General features: G+C 41.4%; 1 protein-coding gene across 1 annotated transcript in view; it reads right to left on the bottom strand.

Moving 5' to 3' along the window:
• Window positions 1-20,990, bottom strand: part of LOC126416144 (NACHT domain- and WD repeat-containing protein 1) — a 613,147-nt gene that overhangs the window by 40,086 nt on the left and 552,071 nt on the right. Inside the window, exons 20-21 of the mRNA XM_050083692.1 lie at window positions 15,711-15,837; window positions 10,394-10,735 (exon numbers count right to left, since the gene is read on the bottom strand). Coding sequence (XP_049939649.1) covers window positions 10,394-10,735; window positions 15,711-15,837 — 469 coding nt within the window. The remainder of the gene's footprint in view (window positions 1-10,393; window positions 10,736-15,710; window positions 15,838-20,990) is intronic.

The raw sequence follows: 20,990 nt of genomic DNA, 5'->3' as shown, positions 1-20,990 counted from the left end.
ACAATAGCCAATAAGTTATTAAGATCAACAGTTGCTAAAATCATGAAGCAGCAAAGCCAAGTGAATCTTAAATTGAAAAACTCAATGGGCATTATTATGTACTAAAGTATCAAATTAGTTAGTTGTACAGAATAATATGATAAAAAATCTTAAGACACCAAGTGATACAACACAGATAATAAGGCAACTTCTATGACTTAACTTATACCAGCACCATTAAATTGTAGGATAGTACTGTTTGGTTGGGTAAGCTTCCTATTTTACTATATAAGCATAAAATTAATTGATGATTAATACAAAATGCTACAGGAGACAATCAAATGAAAAGTACCACTAGACAGCTTGTTGGTGCTACAACATATCCCTTGCATTGAAAACATAGTCTAAAAATAGGTTTTCATTATCAAATTCAATTCAACATTACTGAAATTGATGTTTATTTGCATTTTATTCACACAAACACTCTCAACTGATACAATATATCAATACATATAAACTGATATATGGCAAGTAATGTATGTTTCATCTGAAGTTAGAACTTCTATCTGAACCCTAGATATTAATAAATAGTCTATAAGGAAATTATTTTTACTTCTAATATTTCCTAAATTTGCTCTTATTATTAGCCAAAAGTACCATTAATGAAAGGGATAAATGTATTGGCATGTGAGTGTAAAAATCTCACGATCTCTGAAGAGGCTTCTACAAGATATTCAGTTATTACTTTATGTAATATTCTTACTGCATGCATCTATAAGAACAAATATCTTTCTAAAATTATTTACATTAACACTTCGAAGATTATCTCACATGACAATGTTGAATGAAAATGTGTAAAGTAGATTAACGACTTCATTTGCAGGTCAACACAACTAGAGAAATTTATAAGTTCAAAGAAAGCAAAATAGAGGTTTTCTGTCACATGTCGTTGGTAAAGCATTTATATGTAGGTTGCAAACAGGAGTGGAACAACAACTGAACTATGTATGATGCTTCTCCACTCTGAATTTAGTTTTATTCTTGTGGTACCATTTCATAATGAACCCTTGTTTGTTTATTTATTTCTACAGGATTGAGTTTCTTTTCCCATTTCTGTGGAGAACTCTTTATAGAAGCCACACTGAACTGACCTTAAAAGGCTATTGTCAGAAAATTAAGTCAATAATATAATATAAGCTACCTTCTCAAAAATGTTTTAGAGGAGGTGGATTTATAATTAAAGATCACTAGCTTTTCTACACTTTCATAATTGAGTGTTACTATTGCATATTTCAATCTTTCAAGAAATACAGTGACTTACTTATTAATTATGACTGTAATTAAGGGGGGTGGAGAGGAGATGGGACCAAGTCAGCTCAAGATTTCATATTTTGGTTAAAATGTAGCCATAGCCACAAGAGCATTTCACTGGCCAAACCTATTTTATGGTCTCTCCAATAGCTAAGTTTGCAAAATTAATGTCTGATGGTGCAGTATACATCTGCAATTCACATTTAAGTGCTTGATAGAGGGTTCAGCGAACGACAATCATATTATCTCCCTACCATTCCACTCCCGAACAGCGCGCGGGAAAAAAGAACACCTAAACCTTTCTGTTCGAGCTCTGATTTCTCTTATTTTATTTTGATGACCATCCTACCTATGTAGGTTGGGCTCAACAAAATACTTTCGCATTCGGGAGAGAAAGTTGGTGACTGAAATTTCATAAATAGATCTCGCCGCGCCGAAAAACGTCTTTGCTTTAATGACTTCCATCCCAACTCGCGTATCATATCTGCCACACTCTCTCCCCTATTACGTGATAATACAAAACGAGCTGCCTTTTTTGCACCCTTTCGATGTCCTCCGTCAATCCCACCTGGTAAGGATCCCACACTGCGCAGCAATATTCTAACAGAGGACGAACAAGTGTAGTGTAAGCTGCCTCTTTACTGGACTTGTTGCATCTTCTAAGTGTCCTGCCAATGAAACCCAACCTTTGGCTTGCCTCCCCGACAAGATTATCTATGTGGTCTTTCCAACTGAAGTTGTTCGTAATTTTAACATCCAGGTACTTAGTTGAATTGACAGCCTTGAAAATTGTACTATTTATCGAGTAATCAAATTCCAACGGATTTCTTTTGGAACTCATGTGGATCACCTCACACTTTTCGTTATTTAGTGTCAACTGCCACCTGCCACACCATACAGCAATCTATTCTAAATCTCTTTGCAACTGATACTGGTCTTCGGATGACCTTACTAGATGGTAAATTACAGCATCATCTGCGAACAACCTAAGAGAACTGCTCAGATTGTCACCCAGGTCATTTATGTAGATCAGGAACAGCAGTGGTCCCAGGACGCTTCCCTGAGGAACACCTGATATCACTTCAATTTTACTTGATGATTTGCCGTCTATTACTATGAACTGTGACCTTCCTGACAGGAAATCACGAATCCAGTCGCACAACTGAGATGATACCACATAGGCCCGCAGCTTGATTAGAAGTCGCTTGTGAGGAATGGTGTCAAAAGCTTTCCGGAAATCTAGAAATACGGAATCAACTTGAGATCCCCTGTCAACAGCGGCCATTACTTTGTCTGAATAAAGAGCTAGCTGCGTTGCACAAGAACGATGTTTTCTGAAACCATGCTGATTACGTATCAATAGATCGTTCCCTTCGAGGTGATTCATAATGTTTGAAAACAATATATGCTCCAAAACCTTACTGCAAACCACTGTCAATGATATAGGTCTGTAGTTCGATGTATTACTCCTACTACCCTTCTTAAACACTGGTGTGACCTGTGCAATTTTCCAATCTGTAGGTACAGATCTATCAGTGAGCAAGCAGTTGTATATGACTGCTAAGCAGGGAGCTATTGTATCAGCGTATTCTGAAAGGAACCTAATCGGTATACAATATGGATCTGAAGACTTGCCCGTATCAAGCGATTTGAGTTGTTTCGCAACCCCTAAGGTATCTACTTCTAAGAAACTCATGCTACCAAATGTTCGTGAATCAAATTCTGGAATATTCCATTCGTTTTCCCTGGTGAAGGAATTTCGAAAACTGCATTCAATAACTCCGCTTTAGCGGCACAGTCGTCAGTAACAGTACCATCGACACTGCGCAGCGAAGGTATTGACTGCATCTTGCCGCTTGTGTACTTTACATACGACCAGAATTTCTTTGGATTTTGTACCAAATTTCGAGACAATGTTTCATTGTGGAACCTATTAAAGGCATCTAACTAAATCTAATAGATCTGTTTTCAATGGTTCATTTCTTTGGCACTGCATTTTCTGATCTTTAGCTACTGTTAGAAAAAATCACTGAATTTTGTGGCTATTCATTTTGAAACTTACTTCATTTGGCTTATCAAGTTTTTCACTTCACAATTAACATTGGACCAGATTGCATTTGGTTTGTTCACACATTTTCCACTTTCTTTCCAGTGAGAGACTGTACAGAATTGCTTGTGGTGTAGCCAGCATGTCCTCTGCATTAAATAAAGCATTCTCTTTGGTGCCAGATGCTCTGATCACAAATATAAACTACCCATTTTTTAAAAATCCCTGATTCACTATCACAGAAAATTTGATGCATAATGCAGTAAGAATGTAAGAATAAGGAAAGAATTAAACTTGTCATGTACTTTATTCCCTCAGTAAACTTATTCCAATGATCTATCCAGTAAATTATCTCTGAATGGTATGTACATGTGGTACTCCAGTATATAGTGATAGGGAATGATACATACAAGGATACACGACATAACACACTTGAGACACAGAGTGAACTGAACTGCCACCATGAACTGTCAGAGGTAAGACCACAAGTCATTTTCTCCAGCCAGCTATGCTAACATGTTCCCATAGAGGGCCCCTCCCTCCCTCTCCCCCAGTGCTGCAGAGGCATGACCAAGGGTGGTCTGGTGCAGGGTGTAGAGATGATAGCCATGGATTGGGCAGGTGTGTCAATAGCCTGGTTGTTGTGGGTGAGCATGAGAGGGGGGGGCGGGGGGGGGGGGGGAGAATATGTACCCCCAGTATGTGTAAGTCGGATGGGTCCAGGAAAGCTCACTGTCTGGAGGGGCCAGGCAAGTAGCATGAGTAGTAGAGATGGCCAGATGGCAATCATCGGTGAAACATGCAAGCAGAGTTGTGAGGTCAACGTTACCTGAGAAAGTGAGAACTACCCAGAAATGATTTACCAGGGACTCAGGTGAGACCGTGCAGTCATCGTGGGTCCCTGTGGCTACAAGCTCCTTGTCTGTAACCATGAGGCTAAGATCCTCAGGGCAGAAGCAGCAGATGTCTAGTGTTTGGAAAGGATGGGACACAGTCCCAGGGGGAGAAGGATCAGGAGTAGGGGGGGGGGGGGGGGGGAGCCATTGTGATGGTACATTCTGATGGTAGAGTCCCTATCAGGGGGCTTGTTGAAGCAATACCAGGCAGGTTTCAGTCAGCTGATGGAGAGACTCTGAATTGCTTGCTGTTAGGCAGAATGTCATAGGTGTTGGAGCCATGTCGAAGAACTCTATGTGGGCCTGAGAATAAGTGCTGGAGTGTGGGGGCAGATGGTATCATCACAAGGTTATGATGTATTCACACATGGCTAGGTCTTTGGAGCATAATTTTAGGAGGGGTATGGAGGGAAGGGGAGGAACTTGAAGGTTGCCAGTGTGACGCCAGATGCAGTCAACCATGGTGGGAATCAAGGCTAGCATGGGTGGGGACGGGGGTGGGGGTGCAGTCACAAGAGAAAAAATCACTGAATGAAATCACTGGGGAGGGATAGTGTCTTGCCACGTAAAATCTCGGCTAGTGAGGAATTGAGGTCTTGGTTATGCACCATGCACCAGTCACCCCCATGGGACACAAGAATGGATTTTAGGGTGCAACACCGCCTCTTGACAAGCCCATTAGCTTGAGGGTGGTAGGTGATGGTTCGGTAACAAGAAATGCCGCATAGTTTACAGAGATTGGCAAACAGCAAGAACTCAAAATTGCCTACCTTGCTAATGTGGTTATGAAGGGAGGGCAGCCAAAATGCACAAACCAGTTAGATATGAGAGCTGTGGCAACTGTTTCAGCACTGATATCTTGGATGGCAGTAACCTCTACCCAGTGCCTGGTCAGAAATTGGGAGGAGATAGCAATAGTTGCCAGATGAGGGAAGGAGGCAACCATGTCCACATGAATGTGTAGGAAGTATCCCTTTGGTATCTGGAAGGTGCCTAGTGGAGACTGAGAGTTCCAGATGGTTTTACATTGCTGTCATGGTACACAGGCCCTAGTTCATAGCTAAACATGGGCCAAATGTATCTGTCAGTTATTAGGCAAGTAGTAGGTTTGACAGTGGGGTGGGCAAGGTTGTGAAACAGCTGAAAAATAATTCTGTGGAACTGTTGTGTGATGAGCAGGCATGTGTGTCCCAGGGGTGTGTCGGAGATAAACTTTGGCTCAATGATGAGGGTAGAGGAGGCATTGTTTAAGAGGTCCTGTAGCTGAGGGTTGTCCTGCTGAGCCTGTGTGAGCTTGTCAAACTCAATCATGGCCACAATGGCACCAATGCATTACTGGCAGACAGTGACTATGTTGTCTGCACCTTTCACACAATGGACGTTCATAGCGAATTGTGCGATGTATTTGAGGCGCAGAGAAACTCATCCCTGGGTGAGCTACAGATTGCACCAGCCAGGGGCCCATGGTCCATGTAAATGACAAGGGGGCATTCTTCAATATGTTCTCTGAAATACCACATGGCCTCGTAAATGACCAGTAGCTCCTGGTAGTAGGCTGACCAAGTGCACTGTGCCTCAGTCAGTTTATGAGAGAAGAAATGCAAGTGTTGGCTGGAGCTGTTGCTGAAGGATGGCTCTTATCACTAAATCACTAGTGTGAGCAGTGACAGATGTGTGAGCACCTGGAATTCGGTGAGGTAAGGTGGCTGCCTGAACCAGATTACTGTTGATCGCTTGGAAGGTGTGCCACATGTCTGTGGTCGATGTGAGCATCCTGTGATCCATTGTATTTTTACCTCTGAGGGCTTATGTTAAGGGTTCCTGCAGGGCAGCAACATGGGGCAAGTGAAGGAGATAGAAACTGGCCATCCTGAGGAAATGGTGGAATTCGTGGTAGTCGGATGGTGGTGGTAGGTTACAAATCAGCTTGGTGTGCCCTGAAATGGGTGGATGCCAGAAGTATTAAAGATGTGGCCCAAGAACATGACTTCCACCTGACAGAGTTGACATTTGTCAGTGTTGATCACTACACTATTGGCTTTGGGGGCGAAGAGAACTTGTTCAAGGTGGGCAGAGTGTGAGTCTACATCTGGCATAAAAATGAGGATATTGCCCAGATATGCATAACAGAAAGAAAATTTAAAAAGCAGGCTGCCTATAAAGTGTTTCAAGGTTTTTTCAGCGTTTTTAGTCCATAAGGGATAAAAAGGAACTCAAACAATCTAAAAGATGTGGTTATGTGAATGTCGCCTTTGTACATCGTTATCTGCAGATATGCATTCTTACAATCAATTACATTGAACACTTCAGTGCTGACAAGGAAGTGTATGAAGTCTTGAATATTAGGGACCGCGTAATTGTCCACAATTGTGCATGCATTCAAGACACGATAGTCCCAACTAAATCTGCCCAAGCCGTCCTTCTTAGGGTTGACACGGATGGGTCAGGCCAAACTTTTACAGGTGAATGATTCCAGCTTGTAACATCCTGTCCACCACTGCCTTCGCCGTGTGGTGGTGGTCAGGGGGTAGACATCTGGGGTGCTGACTAACTGACAGGCTGGGTGTAGTGTTGATAAGGTACACTGTGATGTAGTTGATGTCTGACAAGATAAAAAGATCACACGGTGGGAGAGCCACTGCTTGAGAGTTTGTCAGTGTGGGTCACATTGAGTCGGTGTCCTGAGCAGCAGAAATGATGTTGGATGTCAGCTGTAGGCTGGAGGTGGGTTGCCCGAGCAAAGTGGTAGTCTGTGCATGGGTGGCGCAGCCAGCGAGCTGTGGAAGTTCGGACACAGTGCAGCAGGCAGTGCCATGTGCAGGCATTGGCTTGGCCTCTGAGGCAGCACTATTAGATGGCAGCTGCAGACTGGAGCTAGGATGCCTGGGTGATGCTGGTGCATGCACATGTGTGGCATGGTTGACGAGCTGCGGCAGTTTGTTTGCAGCGTGACAGGTAGCACTGGGTGCAGGTGCTGGTTTGGTGTGGACAGTGACTTACTGTGAGCAGGCATTGTCCAGCAGAGGTGCAGAGGCGGCGAAGGTGAGTGGTCGTAGCACAAGCACAGCATGAGTTGACTTGAGGTGTTGGGTGACAGGTTCAGGTCTGTAAGCATAGGCAATAAATATGTGTGGAACGGAGGTGCTCGAGGATGGAGCGGACCTCTGTGAGATCTGCCCATGCTGTTTGAATGTGACTGCTTAGGGACATGTTGCCCTGGCAGAGGTGAGCAAGTGTCTCTTGCATGTCTATATGCTGTTAACAGAAATGCAGTATGCAGTCAGTGCAATCCACACATTATAGTATGTACTGTTGCACGAGTTGAGGGTGAAGGAATGTTGGCGTCATCGTGTTGTCATGGCAGGGATGCGTGTACTGTCAAGAGGCATGTAGGTGAGTTTGTTTGCATAAAGTAAGGGCACAAGGGGAAAGACCTGTTGGAAATGAGCACACATGAAGGGCATGCTGTATCCGAGGTTTAGAGTCTGTGATATGAGAGCTGTTAGCAGCTGTCAAGTGAAGAGACAGTCTTCAGGTGTAGGCAGGTGTGTGAGATGTTTGCTTACCTGCAATCTGGTGTCGACTAGGAAACATAGTCCTGATGCGGTTGAGGACATACAGAAGGTGCTTGGAGCAACAGCGGAAGCTGGTGGACAGGCGCCAACTTTGTGTATATCAAGGTGGCTTATGCATTGTTCATGCATGCTTGGGGCACCTCTTGCAGGCTGTCAGGCATGTTTTGGGAACGCATGAGGCTGACGAGAGAGATGCAGTGTCGTCAAAGTGGGCTTGGTGCCAACAGTGGTGAGACTGTGCATGCATGGCGGCCGATGTACCAGGATCGACAGCTGAGTTTGTTTCATACACACAGAGGGTGGTGGCCACAGTGATGTCAGCTTTGGGTAGAGTCAGAAGTACTCGGCGACTGTCAGTGGCTGCAGGAGGTCGCATGCGTGACAGTGCAGCATGTGTATCCATACCATTGTTGGGAGCCTTGTTGATGCTGCGCCTATGTTGAGAAATGGTGAAAAAGCAGTCGGCCAGGGACATGCAGGCACCGAGAGACCCGTTACTAGTGGCGAGTAAAGTCATCTGCACCTGAGATGGAAGCTTAATGATCCATATTGTCTACAGGGCCTCATCAGGCATGATGCATGGGTCTATTTTAATGCAAAGATGCTGAAACAGTTCAGAGGAGGACCCATCCTGTAAATGTTTGTTGTGAAGTACCTGGAGTGGTTGCTCTTCGGAAGTCCAGGAGAAGCATTGTAAGAGTGCCATTTTGGTGGTCTCATATTTCTCCATAGACAGTGTTGCCAGGATGATGTCATAGATAACATCAGCATGGGTGCCAAGGTGGTTGAGTAGAGTGCCACACTTCATGTCATCTGTGACGATGGTGTTGGAAGCAAACATGCTTTTGACAATCACGAACCAAAGGTGTGGGTTGTCTGTACAGAATAGCAGTAGTATGAGTCATGAAGCAGTTTGATAATGCGGTTGGAATATGGCTGCGCAGCACGGGGAGAATTGTGGGTGGGCAGTGGCCGGTAATGCAGGCAGCTGCATGGATCAGAGGACGGACGGCATGGCCATCATGCAGCATGTATGTCACTGTCACTTTTAAACACTTGCGCACCATACAAAGCACTGTTCATGTCTATTGATAGCAAGGGGCACAAGAGATGACAAAATTCGTGATCAGCATAATACAATGTGGGTGTGATGGCCACATTGTCACAATGTGAATTTGCATTATTTTAGGATTCACTCAAAGTTCGGAGTCACCAATGTGGAACTCTGGTACATAGTGATAGCGAATGACAGTTGATACACTGGTATGGAGTACACAATGCACTTTATTTCATAGAAAATTGATTCATACAAGGAGACATGACATAACACACTTGAGTCACAGAGTAAACTGAACTGCTTCAACCATCAGAGATAAGACTGGGAATCATTTTCTCTGGCTAGTGATGCTAATGATCTCAGAAATAAACTAGCATTTATAATTATATGAAACTGTAGTTTTCCCTTCTTAGCTACAGCTGACTCATAAGAATGCTTTACTGCTGTCGTTTGACCACCAGTGTCAGGGAAATACTTTATTGTTAGGCTCACATTCATTTCAAGGAAAACAGCTGGATTTAGAAAATTTATTTCTAATTACTATGCATTACGGCCTTCTACTCTTGTTAGGAATGTGACTATGGAGATGTCAATAACTCTAGATGTCCTCTTTCAGTACTATTAGAGACAAAATCAAGACATACAATGTGTTGGCAATTAGTTTTACTATCTTGTGGATGTAAATATTTCTAGCAGGGGCTTGTACATGGTTAGAAGTACCATTTTGTACATTTCCAAGTCTAATACTGAAGTACATCATTGAAAGAGTGAACTATTTAGGTCTAGGGCCTGATACTTTATTCCACTTCAAGCGTGTACAGCCAATCTCCCTTTCCTACAGTAATATGATATTAATTTTTATCCATTCAGTAGTGTTGCTCAATTTCAAATGATGTTGTGTTACACATAACGCATCTGTAAAAATAGCTACTGATTGTTCAGTTTGTGGCAGTGATGCAATAAAATTGACTTTCTTATTTAAAATGCTTCCTACATTTAGAAGAAATACTTTTATTTTTAACTTTCACATTGTCCAAGGAGCAGTTTTCATTTCTCCACTAAAATTCCCTGCCCACCTCACACATACTGTATTATGTTCCATAGATGATATATCCGAAGAGTTTGATTTGCAATTATTTAAAGTATGGTATATTGACAGAAAGAGTACTATGTAAAATTATTCAAATGCTGCTGGCACTGAATAGTCTCATTCCAGATCTGTTCTGACAAAATAATCAGATTTAGAAATCCTATAATATATATGTTTCATTGATCACATATCTTTCACCAAATAACTTGGACTTACTGTCAAAATGGACTAATGAGAGAACTGTCACAATTTGCTGCATGTAAAACACTGTGGTACAACTGAGTTGAAGAAAGATATTTGTATTTTTGTTTTTGTTCTAATATCTCAAAACATTGATTTTATTATACAAAGTGTACTACATCATACTAGGTGACTTCTGGTGATGTAGTTCTCTGAAAAAGAAAGAAGAAATAACAGAAACTAGTCTCAAATACTCACTGTGGCTACAAAATCAGCACAGTTCCCAAGGCGTGCAATCAAGTCAATGCAAGTGTCTGAACATTGTTCTTCTTCTTCAGATAATAAGCCTTCATTGCTGACAGGAAGTAATGATGGGACAGGAGGATCTCGACAAATCTGCAGAAGGTTTGAAAGGTGCGGCATCCCAACTTCGCCTTTACTGGTTATTTGGTTCTGCAACCTCCACAACAGTTGTGAGTACATTTGTCTTCCATCATACAGAAGTGCAGAACCACACTCTTGTAGGCACTGCTGCAGCAATTCTAGCTCCACATCCCATGTTTCTGAGTTAGATTCTTCCAAAGCAAAATCTTCCAGCACCTGTGACCACAAAACAGCTACTTGAAAGGAAATATTTTTGGAGACTGGTTTTACTCTGAACCTGAGGACAAATGCTCTATTACTGAGCTTACTGTCATTCATGACAAATACTACTACTTAGATATATAATATTTCTTTAAGATGAAGTAGTGCTATTTTTGGGAGTTACCGTCAAATGGGGTGATTTCAGACACGGGGGCAAATTTGGACAGTATGGCTTATTTGCTCTTTGCCATTGCATAGAAACAAAGAGTTGCTTATTTTAACATCCGTGTGCCAGTTATTTTAAGCGAGAGATTACATTTATCGCTTTCCACAACTTTTATTTTGCATCAATTGTTTCCCTATGTGAATAATTGATGAACAGTCTCAGTGTTAAATATCCATGCATTACCATAAAGTGGAAACTTTCTATTGTTGTGCCGAGTGGGAAGTTATTGTAAGCATAATTGTTGACACACCCAGTAGCTAACAGCATTGAGACAATTTCTGTACAAGTTTGTCGAGTTTTTCATGCAAGGTTATAAAATAATGGCAGTTTTTGTAAAACTGTGTACTGTGTGGGGTGATTTCAGACAATGCCATGAACATATAAGAGCAGGAGAGGTGCTACAGTATGGTGTAATTATGACCCGGAACTTTTAGATAAAGCTGTTCGTGATATTCAGAGTGGTAAATTATCATACAGAAAAGCATGTGATTTGTATGGTATACCTAAATCAACCCTACCAAATAAAATGCAGGAAACACATCCGAAAAAAATGGAAGGACAGCCAGTGCTAAATGAAGAAGAAGAAGAAGAAGAAGAAGAAGAAATGTTGAAGCAAGGCATCTTGAGGGCTGCACATTGGGGATTTCCCTTCACTAAATTGGATATTAGTTATTTAGTTAAAGGCTGCCTTTATAAATCTGGCCAAAAAGAGAAGAAATTTCGTAATAATTTGCCAGGAGAAGAATGGGCACATTTATTCCTCAAACAACAGTCAGAAGATCTTTCTGTTCGTTTAAGCGAAAATATTAAACGAGCTTGTGCTGAAGTGAACAAAGAGACTGTTAAGATGTTTTTCTCCAATATCAAGGCAAAGCTGGAAAATCTCCCACCTAGCAACACGATCAACTACGATGAAACCAACATGTCAGATGATCCAGGCAAGCAGCAGATTAATTACGAAACGAGGGAGTAAGCATGCTAGAAAAGTGATTGACTCATCAAAATCTAGTGTCTCAATAATGATGGCAGCTAGTGTTAATGGTAAACTGCTTCCTCCATATGTCCTTTACAAATCAGAACATTTGTGGGACACATGGCAAGAAGGTGGACCACAAGGAACCCATTTCAATAGGAACCAAAACTGGATGATTTGAGCTGCCAGTATTTGAAGACTGGTTCTTTACAATCGCTTTGCCCTATTTGAAGAGTCAAAACAGGCCAACTGTCATGATTGGAGACAACTTATCCAGTCACATGTCTTTACGTGTTATTGAATAATGTGAGCGGAACAAAATTTCATTCCTTCTCCTTCCCCCCAATAGCACGCACCTCCTCCAACCGCTTGATGTACGCTTCTTCAAGCCAATGAAAGCAGCTTGGCGAACTGTATTGACTGACTGGAAGAAACACACTCGTGGGACTATTTCCAGGGATGCCTTCCCATCTCTTCTGAAGCAGACACTGACTAAGATTTCAGCAAAACATAAAGGGTGGATTTCGCACCACGGGCCTAATCCCTTTTGATTCAGGCCATGTCTTACGAAAATTGCCTGATAATAAGGGTAGCCAGCAAAGCAACGCAGATGCAAGGTCTTCTACTTTTGAAGAAATGCTCAAAGAAATTCGTTATCCTCTAAATAAGCTTGGTAGCTCCCAATGCCACCACAATCTAGACGTTCAACCTGGAAAATCAATCACTGGCCGAGGTTTTCAAGGAAACGAAAACAGTGCTGAAAAAAGTGACAGTGCTTTTAGCAGTAGTGAAAGTGAAAACGACACATCATCCAATGAAGTTTTACTGCTGAAAGAACAAGCTTTTCTTGTTGCAGAGTGCAAATATAAACATGGAAACAAGGAGCAAACAAGGAAGTATGTTGGAGTGGCCACAAATGTTGGTGCTACAGAAGTAAGTGTGAAATTGGGGGAAATTAATATAAGAAAAATGGGTAGCTTTGAAAGACAAAGTAATGAATGGAGAAGAGGATCAAATGAGCAATAACACAATGCTTTGTAGAAATCCACAGATAACACAGAATATTGCCCAATGAGGAAAGGAGAAAGTATAAAAATTGAGCAAATGAAGCAGGCAAAAGGGAATACAGATATAAAAAAAAGTGAGATTGAGGGCAAGTGCAAAATGGCAAAGCAGAAATGGCTAGAGACAAAATGCAAGCTGTAAGCGTACATGATTATATGAAAGATGGACTCCACCTATAGAATAATTAAGGAGACCTGTGGAGAAAAGAGAAGCATCTGTTTGAAATGTTAAGACCTCAGATGGCAAGCCAGGACTAAGCAAAGAAGGGAAGGCTTAAGGTTGGAAGTTATGTACCAGGTGGTTATAATTAAACTTTCCTGTTTGACACATTACAACAGGGAAACTAATTACCTTATGAGTTCCAAACTTGGTAGCATTAATGCCCAGAGTATGAAGAGCATGATTTCCATGTATCACAGCGCCATAATCTAGTTCCAACTATGGCCACCAGGTGCCTGATCACTCATTGTAATTCATAGTCTCACACATCTGACCAGTTGCAGTGCACATGTTAATGTGTCAACATGAGCTTGGATGAAAGGAGCAAGGGATTATTGGTAAAACTCTATTATCAAAACAACTATAACACTGCTGCTGCACTTCGAGAATATTGCCAGCTGAAAGGATTACAGAAGGGTCCTCTTTCTCCACCTGCTATGCGGAGCATGTTGAAGGAGTTCAAATCAACTGGAGAACTGGGTGTCGCTTTGGGAAGAGGCTGATGACTGATTGTGTCACAGGTGGTTGATGAAATCGCTGTTGCTATGGCAGACAATGCTGCATGGAATTCCCGATTGTCAGGCAGTGTGCAAGCTGTGTCACAACAGTTGAACATCCCATGGTCCACTGAACAGAATGTGCTTAGAACAATTCTCAAATGTTATCTGTACAAGATCCATATTGTAGAGCATCTTGCACTACAGGATGCACAACGACATGTTGACTTCACTCTCCACTTTCTTGCAAAGATTGAAATTGATAAGGGCTGGCCCTGGACTATCCTATGGACAGGGTGGCCCTCAAGGACGAAAGACTGCAGTGTGATTGGCCAGCATTACTGTGATATGCTTTGCCAGCATGTCATACCCACCCTACAGGAGAGAGACACATTGAACTCAACAGTTTTATGCAAGATGGGGCCCTACCGCACATCGCTCATGAAGTTCACTTGCTTCTCCAAAACACATTTGGAAATGATTGAATTATCAGCTGATAGTTTCCAAATGCTTGGCCGGCACAATCACTCCCTGTGATTTCTGGTTGTGGGGCTACCTGAAGGGCAGGGCTTACCAGGGGAACATTCACACATTTGCTGATCTGAAGTGTAGCATGTCAAGAGGGGTAGCCAGCATACATACGGACATGCTTCGCTCTGCTGTGCAGAATGCATCCTGCACTTTCAGACTCTTCTGAACACTGATGGGCATCAAATTGAGCCCCTTTTGTAGCTGTAATGGTACTGGTACATAGTGGCATGATGTACCATAGCAGTACATTGAAAGTGTTTCATTGAACTGATTCTGCATTATTTCTCTTCCTCATGTCCTTGACATTAATGCTATGAAGTTTGGAACTAATACCATAATTAGTTTCTGTGTTATAATGGGTTAAATAGGGAAAGTTTAATTATAACTTCCTGATATATAAAAAGACTATACAAAGCAGAAATATCAAAACAATATTATGGAGATATAAATGGAAATAGATGATGAAGAGATGAGTGGTGTCATAATGAGAAAAGAATTTGATAGAGCACTGAAAGAGCTAAGTTGAAACATGGCATTTAGACTAGATGTCATTCTTTCAGAATTATGAGATTACTGGGAGAGCCAGCCATTCCATCTCATACCCAAGATATATGGGACAGGAGAAATACCATCAGATTTTAAGAAGAATGTAATGATTCCAATTGAAAAAAGGCAGGTACTAACAAATGTGCAAATTACTGAATCATTAGTTTAATAAATCATATCCACAAAATTCAGACATGAATTATTTATGAAAGAATGAAAAAATTGATAATAGCCAACATCAAGGAAGATTAGGCTAGGTTCCAGAGAAATTTAGAAACACACAAGGAAATACTGACACTATCACTTATTTTGGATGATATACTGAAGGAAGACAAACGTATGTTTATACAGTTTGTAGATTTAGAGAAAGCTTTTGACAGTATCAGCTAGAACACACTCTTTGAAATTCTGAAGGTATATAGAATAAAATACAGGGTACAAAAGGTATAGAAACCAGCCTGCAAGTTGTGAGAACATGAAATGGAATCAGTAGTAGAGGAAGGAGTGAGACAAAGCTGTGATGTATCCATAATGCTATTCAATCTGTACATTTAGGAAGTTATGAAGCCTAAGAGAAATTTGGAAAGCAAACTGAAATTCAGCAAGAGGAGATTAAAGCTTTGATGTTTGCCTGTGCCATTGTCCTTATAAAGCATTTCAACATACATACTGGTTTTATGTAAAATTACGATAAAATTTTTGTGAAAGTTCATGTTGTTGACACAATGTGGAATTCTTGGTCTCACAATGACAACTCTTGGATTCCTTTATAGCACAGAAATCACATACATTTCAAGCAAAACTTTTTATGGTGAATGAGGAGAAACTGCTTGATATCTGGATTATTTCATAACAAGTATTTCTTACGACAAAAGCCTAGCTTCTCTGTTCTTGCAATATACAATTTTAATTATATTCAAAATATGTTCCTACCTGATGAACGTCAGAACCACACAGTTTGTCATAAAGCCATTTATCATTTAATAAGAATTCTTCCTTTATGGAACCTTTCACTTTGTACAGCTGATATGGTAATTCCTCCAATTTCCGATCATTATAGCTGTGAAAATGGAAAAAATGACGAAGTGAGAAATAAATAATTACATTTGGAAATGAATATAATAAAGGGAAACATTCCACGCGGGAAACATATATTTAAAAACAAAGATGATGTGACTTACCAAACAAAAGCGCTGGCAGGTCAATAGAAACACAGACACATACATACACACAAAATTCAAGCTTTCGCAACAAACTGTTGCCTCATCAGGAAAGAGGGAAGGAGAGGGAAAGACGAAAGGAAGTGGGTTTTAAGGGAGAGGGTAAGGAGTCATTCCAATCGCAGGATCAGAAAGACTTACCTTAGGGGGGAGAAAGGATGGGTATACACTCGCACACACACACATATCAATCCACACATATACAGACACAAGCAGACATGTGTGTGTGTGTGAGTGTATACCCGTCCTTTTTTCCCCCTAAGGTAAGTCTGGTCTTTAAATATGTCTGCTTGTGTCTGTATATGTGTGGATGGATATGTGTGTGTGTGCGAGTGTATACCCGTCCTTTTTTCCCCCCTAAGGTAAGTATTTCCGCTCCCGGGATTGGAATGACTCCTTACCCTCTCCCTTAAAACCCACTTCCTTTCGTCTTTCCCTCTCCTTCCCTCTTTCCTGATGAGGCAACAGTTTGTTACGAAAGCTTGAATTTTGTGTGTATGTATGTGTCTGTTTGTGTTTCTATCGACCTGCCAGCGCTTTCATATGGTAAGTCACATCATCTTTGTTTTTAAATATATTTTTCCCGCGTGGAATGTTTCCCTCTATTATATTGATATCATACATTTGGAAATGTTTACATATAACAGTCACCAAATCTTAAAGGAATATTATGCTGCTTTCCCTTATATGTAGAAATAAACTACTTTCAACTAGGGTGCTTTGCTGAATTTCTCTCATCACAAGCACTCATACAACCTCAACTTTGAATTTTTTAATGTCTTAGTTTTATTCCTGAAAGTGCCCTTTTCTTCTCTTACTTGGAAACATTTATCTCCTCTGCTCTCCCTCTTCTCCAATATTACACTTGTTTTCTTTATTATACTTTCACATACAATGGAATGCGCTGGAAAATTAATATTGTTATTACTATTATTACATTATTAACATTACTTTATGATCTCTCAACCTCATTTATGTTTTTGATTGAATGTTGTTTCTAGTCTGTTCCTCATGTCAAACCATCAAATTCCTGAAACTTTAGTCTGTAAAAATGACAACGCATGAACGTGTGTTCAATGTAGGCCGCCTTTAGAATCTGAAGATGGTCATTGTATGGCAGAAACCGATTATGACTGTGTCATAAATGTGATTGCATCTATAAACAAATAAAAAACTTTTTACAAAATAATCAATCACACACTCCATAGACAAAATGTCGTTTTTTTCCAAAACTTTAGTCTGTGTTTATTGAGAAATTCTGTCATACAGCTCATTATTAAAAGTCCAGCATTTGAGTCTTGTAAACTGAAGTAGTTTTGTCAGCACTGGTGTGCAATAATTTTAACTTTGGCTTGCAGTTGGAATAACAGAAAATGAGATTTGTTTGCAGTGGATATTAACAATTTGTTTTAATATTAATCCTCTTGGTGTTAATGAACATATGTTGTCATATGAATTACCTGAATTCAGTTAATTTTCTAAGAGTATTTTTTGTGATTATATCTTGTATTACTTGTGTGCATTTACTATGGATGACTAATACAAAGTAAAAACAGATTAAAAAGTCAATGAGTAGCAAAAGACCATTTGCACAGATATATTTAATCTTGTTCAATCTATTTATTTGATTCTAAGATATATTATTATTTTATATTACTTGTGAACACGGATGTGGGTAGGCTAAATAACCCATAAAAATTGACATTTTGGTTCAAATACTGAAGATGTGCTCTGACGATCAAAGATAACAACATATGTGATGGAGTCGAACATGGAATGTAGGCTAGGTGGCAAAATGACAGGTGAGTAGCAGCGACATGACATTTTGAGTGGCGTCACTTAAGGTTATAATACTTTTGTGTTAATGGAGTCCATTCACTGAAAGGTAGAAGCAATGAGTCACCAACAGGCACAGACACAAAAATAGAAAATTTGCTAGCTTTCTGAATAATCCTTTTTTGGGATAGAGTAAACCACACAAACACACATACACACACCCATGCCCCTATGTGGTGCTGGCTGGACAAAAACTGCCAGTACTGCATTTCAGCAGGTGGACTATGTTGTGGTGGGGTTTGTGTCAGTTGGGGTGGGTGAAATGTGAAGACATGCACAAGGCAGGGAGATGGAGTGTGAGTGGGTGGCTAGCAGCTCAGAGGGAGGCAGCACATTTGCCAGCTAGGAATGTGGGTGGGAGGGGTGGTTGTTCTGGGCAACAGTTTGGTGATGGCCATTCAACCTAGTGGACAGCTGGTTGGTAGTCATTCCAGCATAAACAACTGTGCAGTGTTTGCAGCAGAGCTGGTATAGAAGAAGGCTGCTTTCACAGGTGGCCCAGCCTCTGATGGGGTAGGATAACCCTGTAACAGACTGGAGTAGGGTGTGCTGGGTGGGTGGATTGGTTAGGTCTTGCACGTGCGTCTTCACAGGGATGTGATCCCTGTGGCAAGGGTTGTGTAAGTTGGGTGAGTGATGGAACACCACTTTAGGACGAGTGGGAAAATCTTAGGTAGGATGTCTCTCATTTCAGGGCATGATGAAAAATAATCGAAGCCCTAACAATGACAATGCATATGGTTCAGTTGTTCCAGTCCAGGATGATGTTGGCTGAATTGGGGGGGGGGGGGGGGGGGGGTGGCTCCCTTTTGTAGTTCGACTCGTGGTGGTCTGATGACTGGGGTGTTTTTCAGGATATGGCATGGAAAATCTGTTTGTGGATGAGGTTTGGTGGTAGAGTCTTTTTGTGAAGGCCTTCATGAATCCTTCATCACACTGGGAAAGATAGTTATTGTTGCTGTAGGTATGTCCTCCATAGGTAGCTAGACAGCGTGAGTGGGATTTTCTTGCACGAAAGGGATGGCAGCTGTCAAAATGCAGGTGGTGAGGTGGTGGTTAATGGGTTTAATGTGGACAGAGATGCAGATGGAGCCATTGAAAAGGCAGAGACCAATCTCTAAGAACATAGCACGTCAGTTGAGAAGAACCAGGTAAAGTAGATGGGAAAGAGGATGTTGATAATGTGGAGAAATAAGGACAGGGTGTCTTGTCTCTGAGTCCAGATCATGGACATATCATCAGTGCACCTGGACCAGACAATGGGTTGGGAGTTTGGGAAAGTTTCCTCTAGAGGCCCACAAACAGGATGGCACAGGAGGGAGAAATTCAGATGCCCATGACTGTGCCATAGCATAGGGCATAACACCTTCCAACACTGACCTATTTATGTGGCATCTAGAGGTAACCTTCCTAGCCTTCCAAAACTCCTAACCCCTAGTCTGGTTTAGGTTCACTCATAATATCTTCATGATCTGGACTCAGGGCCAAGGCACCTTATTCTCACTCCATCACAACCCCAACACCTTCTCTCCCATTTGCTTTATCTGGTCTTCAACCAATATGTGATCCCCTGACACTGAACTTCACCTCTCTGATGGCTCCACTCACACCTTCGTCCAGGTTAAACCCACTAACCACCACCTCACCACCTGCATTTTCACACCTCCATCCCTTTCACAGCAAAAAATCCCTCTCATACAGTCTGGCCACCTGTGGCTGATGTCCCTGCAGTGATGAGAACTATCTTGACCAGTATGCTGAAGGTCTCATAAAGACTTTCACAGACAGACACCACCCCCCAATCATTCCACCACCAACAGCACGAGTCAGCTACAAAGGAGTCCCGCCCACCCACATAAAAACCATATCCAACATTAGAGCTTTGATTATCCCTCATCGTGCCCTGACGTGAGAGGCATCATACCCAAGAACCATCCTACCCCTCCTAAAGTGGCGTCCCATCACCAAACCATCCTAGACAACATCCTAGTCCACCCCTATGCCATTAGCAACCCTGGCCACAGGGATCATATCCCATGTGGGAATGACTACCAACGAGCTGTCCACTAGGTTGAATAGCCATACAAAACTGTTGCCAAGAACAAAGTTGACCTCCTGGTGGCAAAATATGCATAGCATGCTCAATTTCAGTGGCTGCTTCACAACCTGGGGCATCTGGATCCTTCCCTCCACCACCAGCTTCTCTGAACTATATACATGGGCATTATTCTTACAAGACATTCTCCTCTCATGCTCTGGTGATCCATTGTCCCCACCCCTCTCCCAAAAATATTCCCATCCTCTGTCCAGTCAGCCTCACGTAATTCACATCCATTCAGTGTGGACCACTCCCCACCAGCTCTGACAACTGTGCCTAACCCTCCTACATCTCCAGTCAACAAACCGGCTGCCTTCCTCTGAGCTACTAGTGACCCACCCCACTCCCTCTCCCTCTCCCTGCCTCATGCATGTCTGCCACACTACCCATTCCACGCAATGTAACCTACACCACATATTCCGCCTGCAGAAATGCAGTACTGGCAGTGTTCATCTGAATGAACATGGGCAGTGGATAAAAGACTGATAGTGATGATTTAAATATTTCTGAGGTAAGCTATTTATTATTAAGGCTTGCTAAGAAACTGTTGTATGGGACTAATGCATTGTGGCAGATTTTGTATCTACAATTCATGTTGCAGTGCTACTGAAAGCTTCCATTGGAGTGGAACTGCACTGATTCACATATAAACAGAAGCCAATGTGAGAAGGAGAAAGAATGGGCTACATGCACACACACAACACTGACTGAACATGGATATTGACTGAATGAATGAGAGAATGAATTAACGATGCTGATGTTTATGTACTATTTCAGAGATAAATTGTTTAAGAGGTAAATTGTTTATTGTTAAATTTATTAAGAAACTACAGTAGTACATGATAAAGGCATACTGTCAATTTTTTATCTAAGTCTTTACATTAAAGTAAAGTCCTTGGTGGACCATAAATAATGGAATACATTAAGGTAACAACTAATTCTGTATTTTAAGTGTGCAAATGTCAACAAACGAACAAACAAGATTGAAAACATTGCTAAGCATTTGGACAATGTTCTTCTTCAAATATAACTACAGAATACACATACAACAAAAATGCT

This window comes from Schistocerca serialis, chromosome 8, assembly GCF_023864345.2.
Source record: "Schistocerca serialis cubense isolate TAMUIC-IGC-003099 chromosome 8, iqSchSeri2.2, whole genome shotgun sequence".
Taxonomy (NCBI): Eukaryota; Metazoa; Arthropoda; class Insecta; order Orthoptera; family Acrididae; genus Schistocerca; species Schistocerca serialis.
Note: the sequence above shows the minus strand (reverse complement) of the source record. Positions and strands in the feature narration are given on the sequence as shown.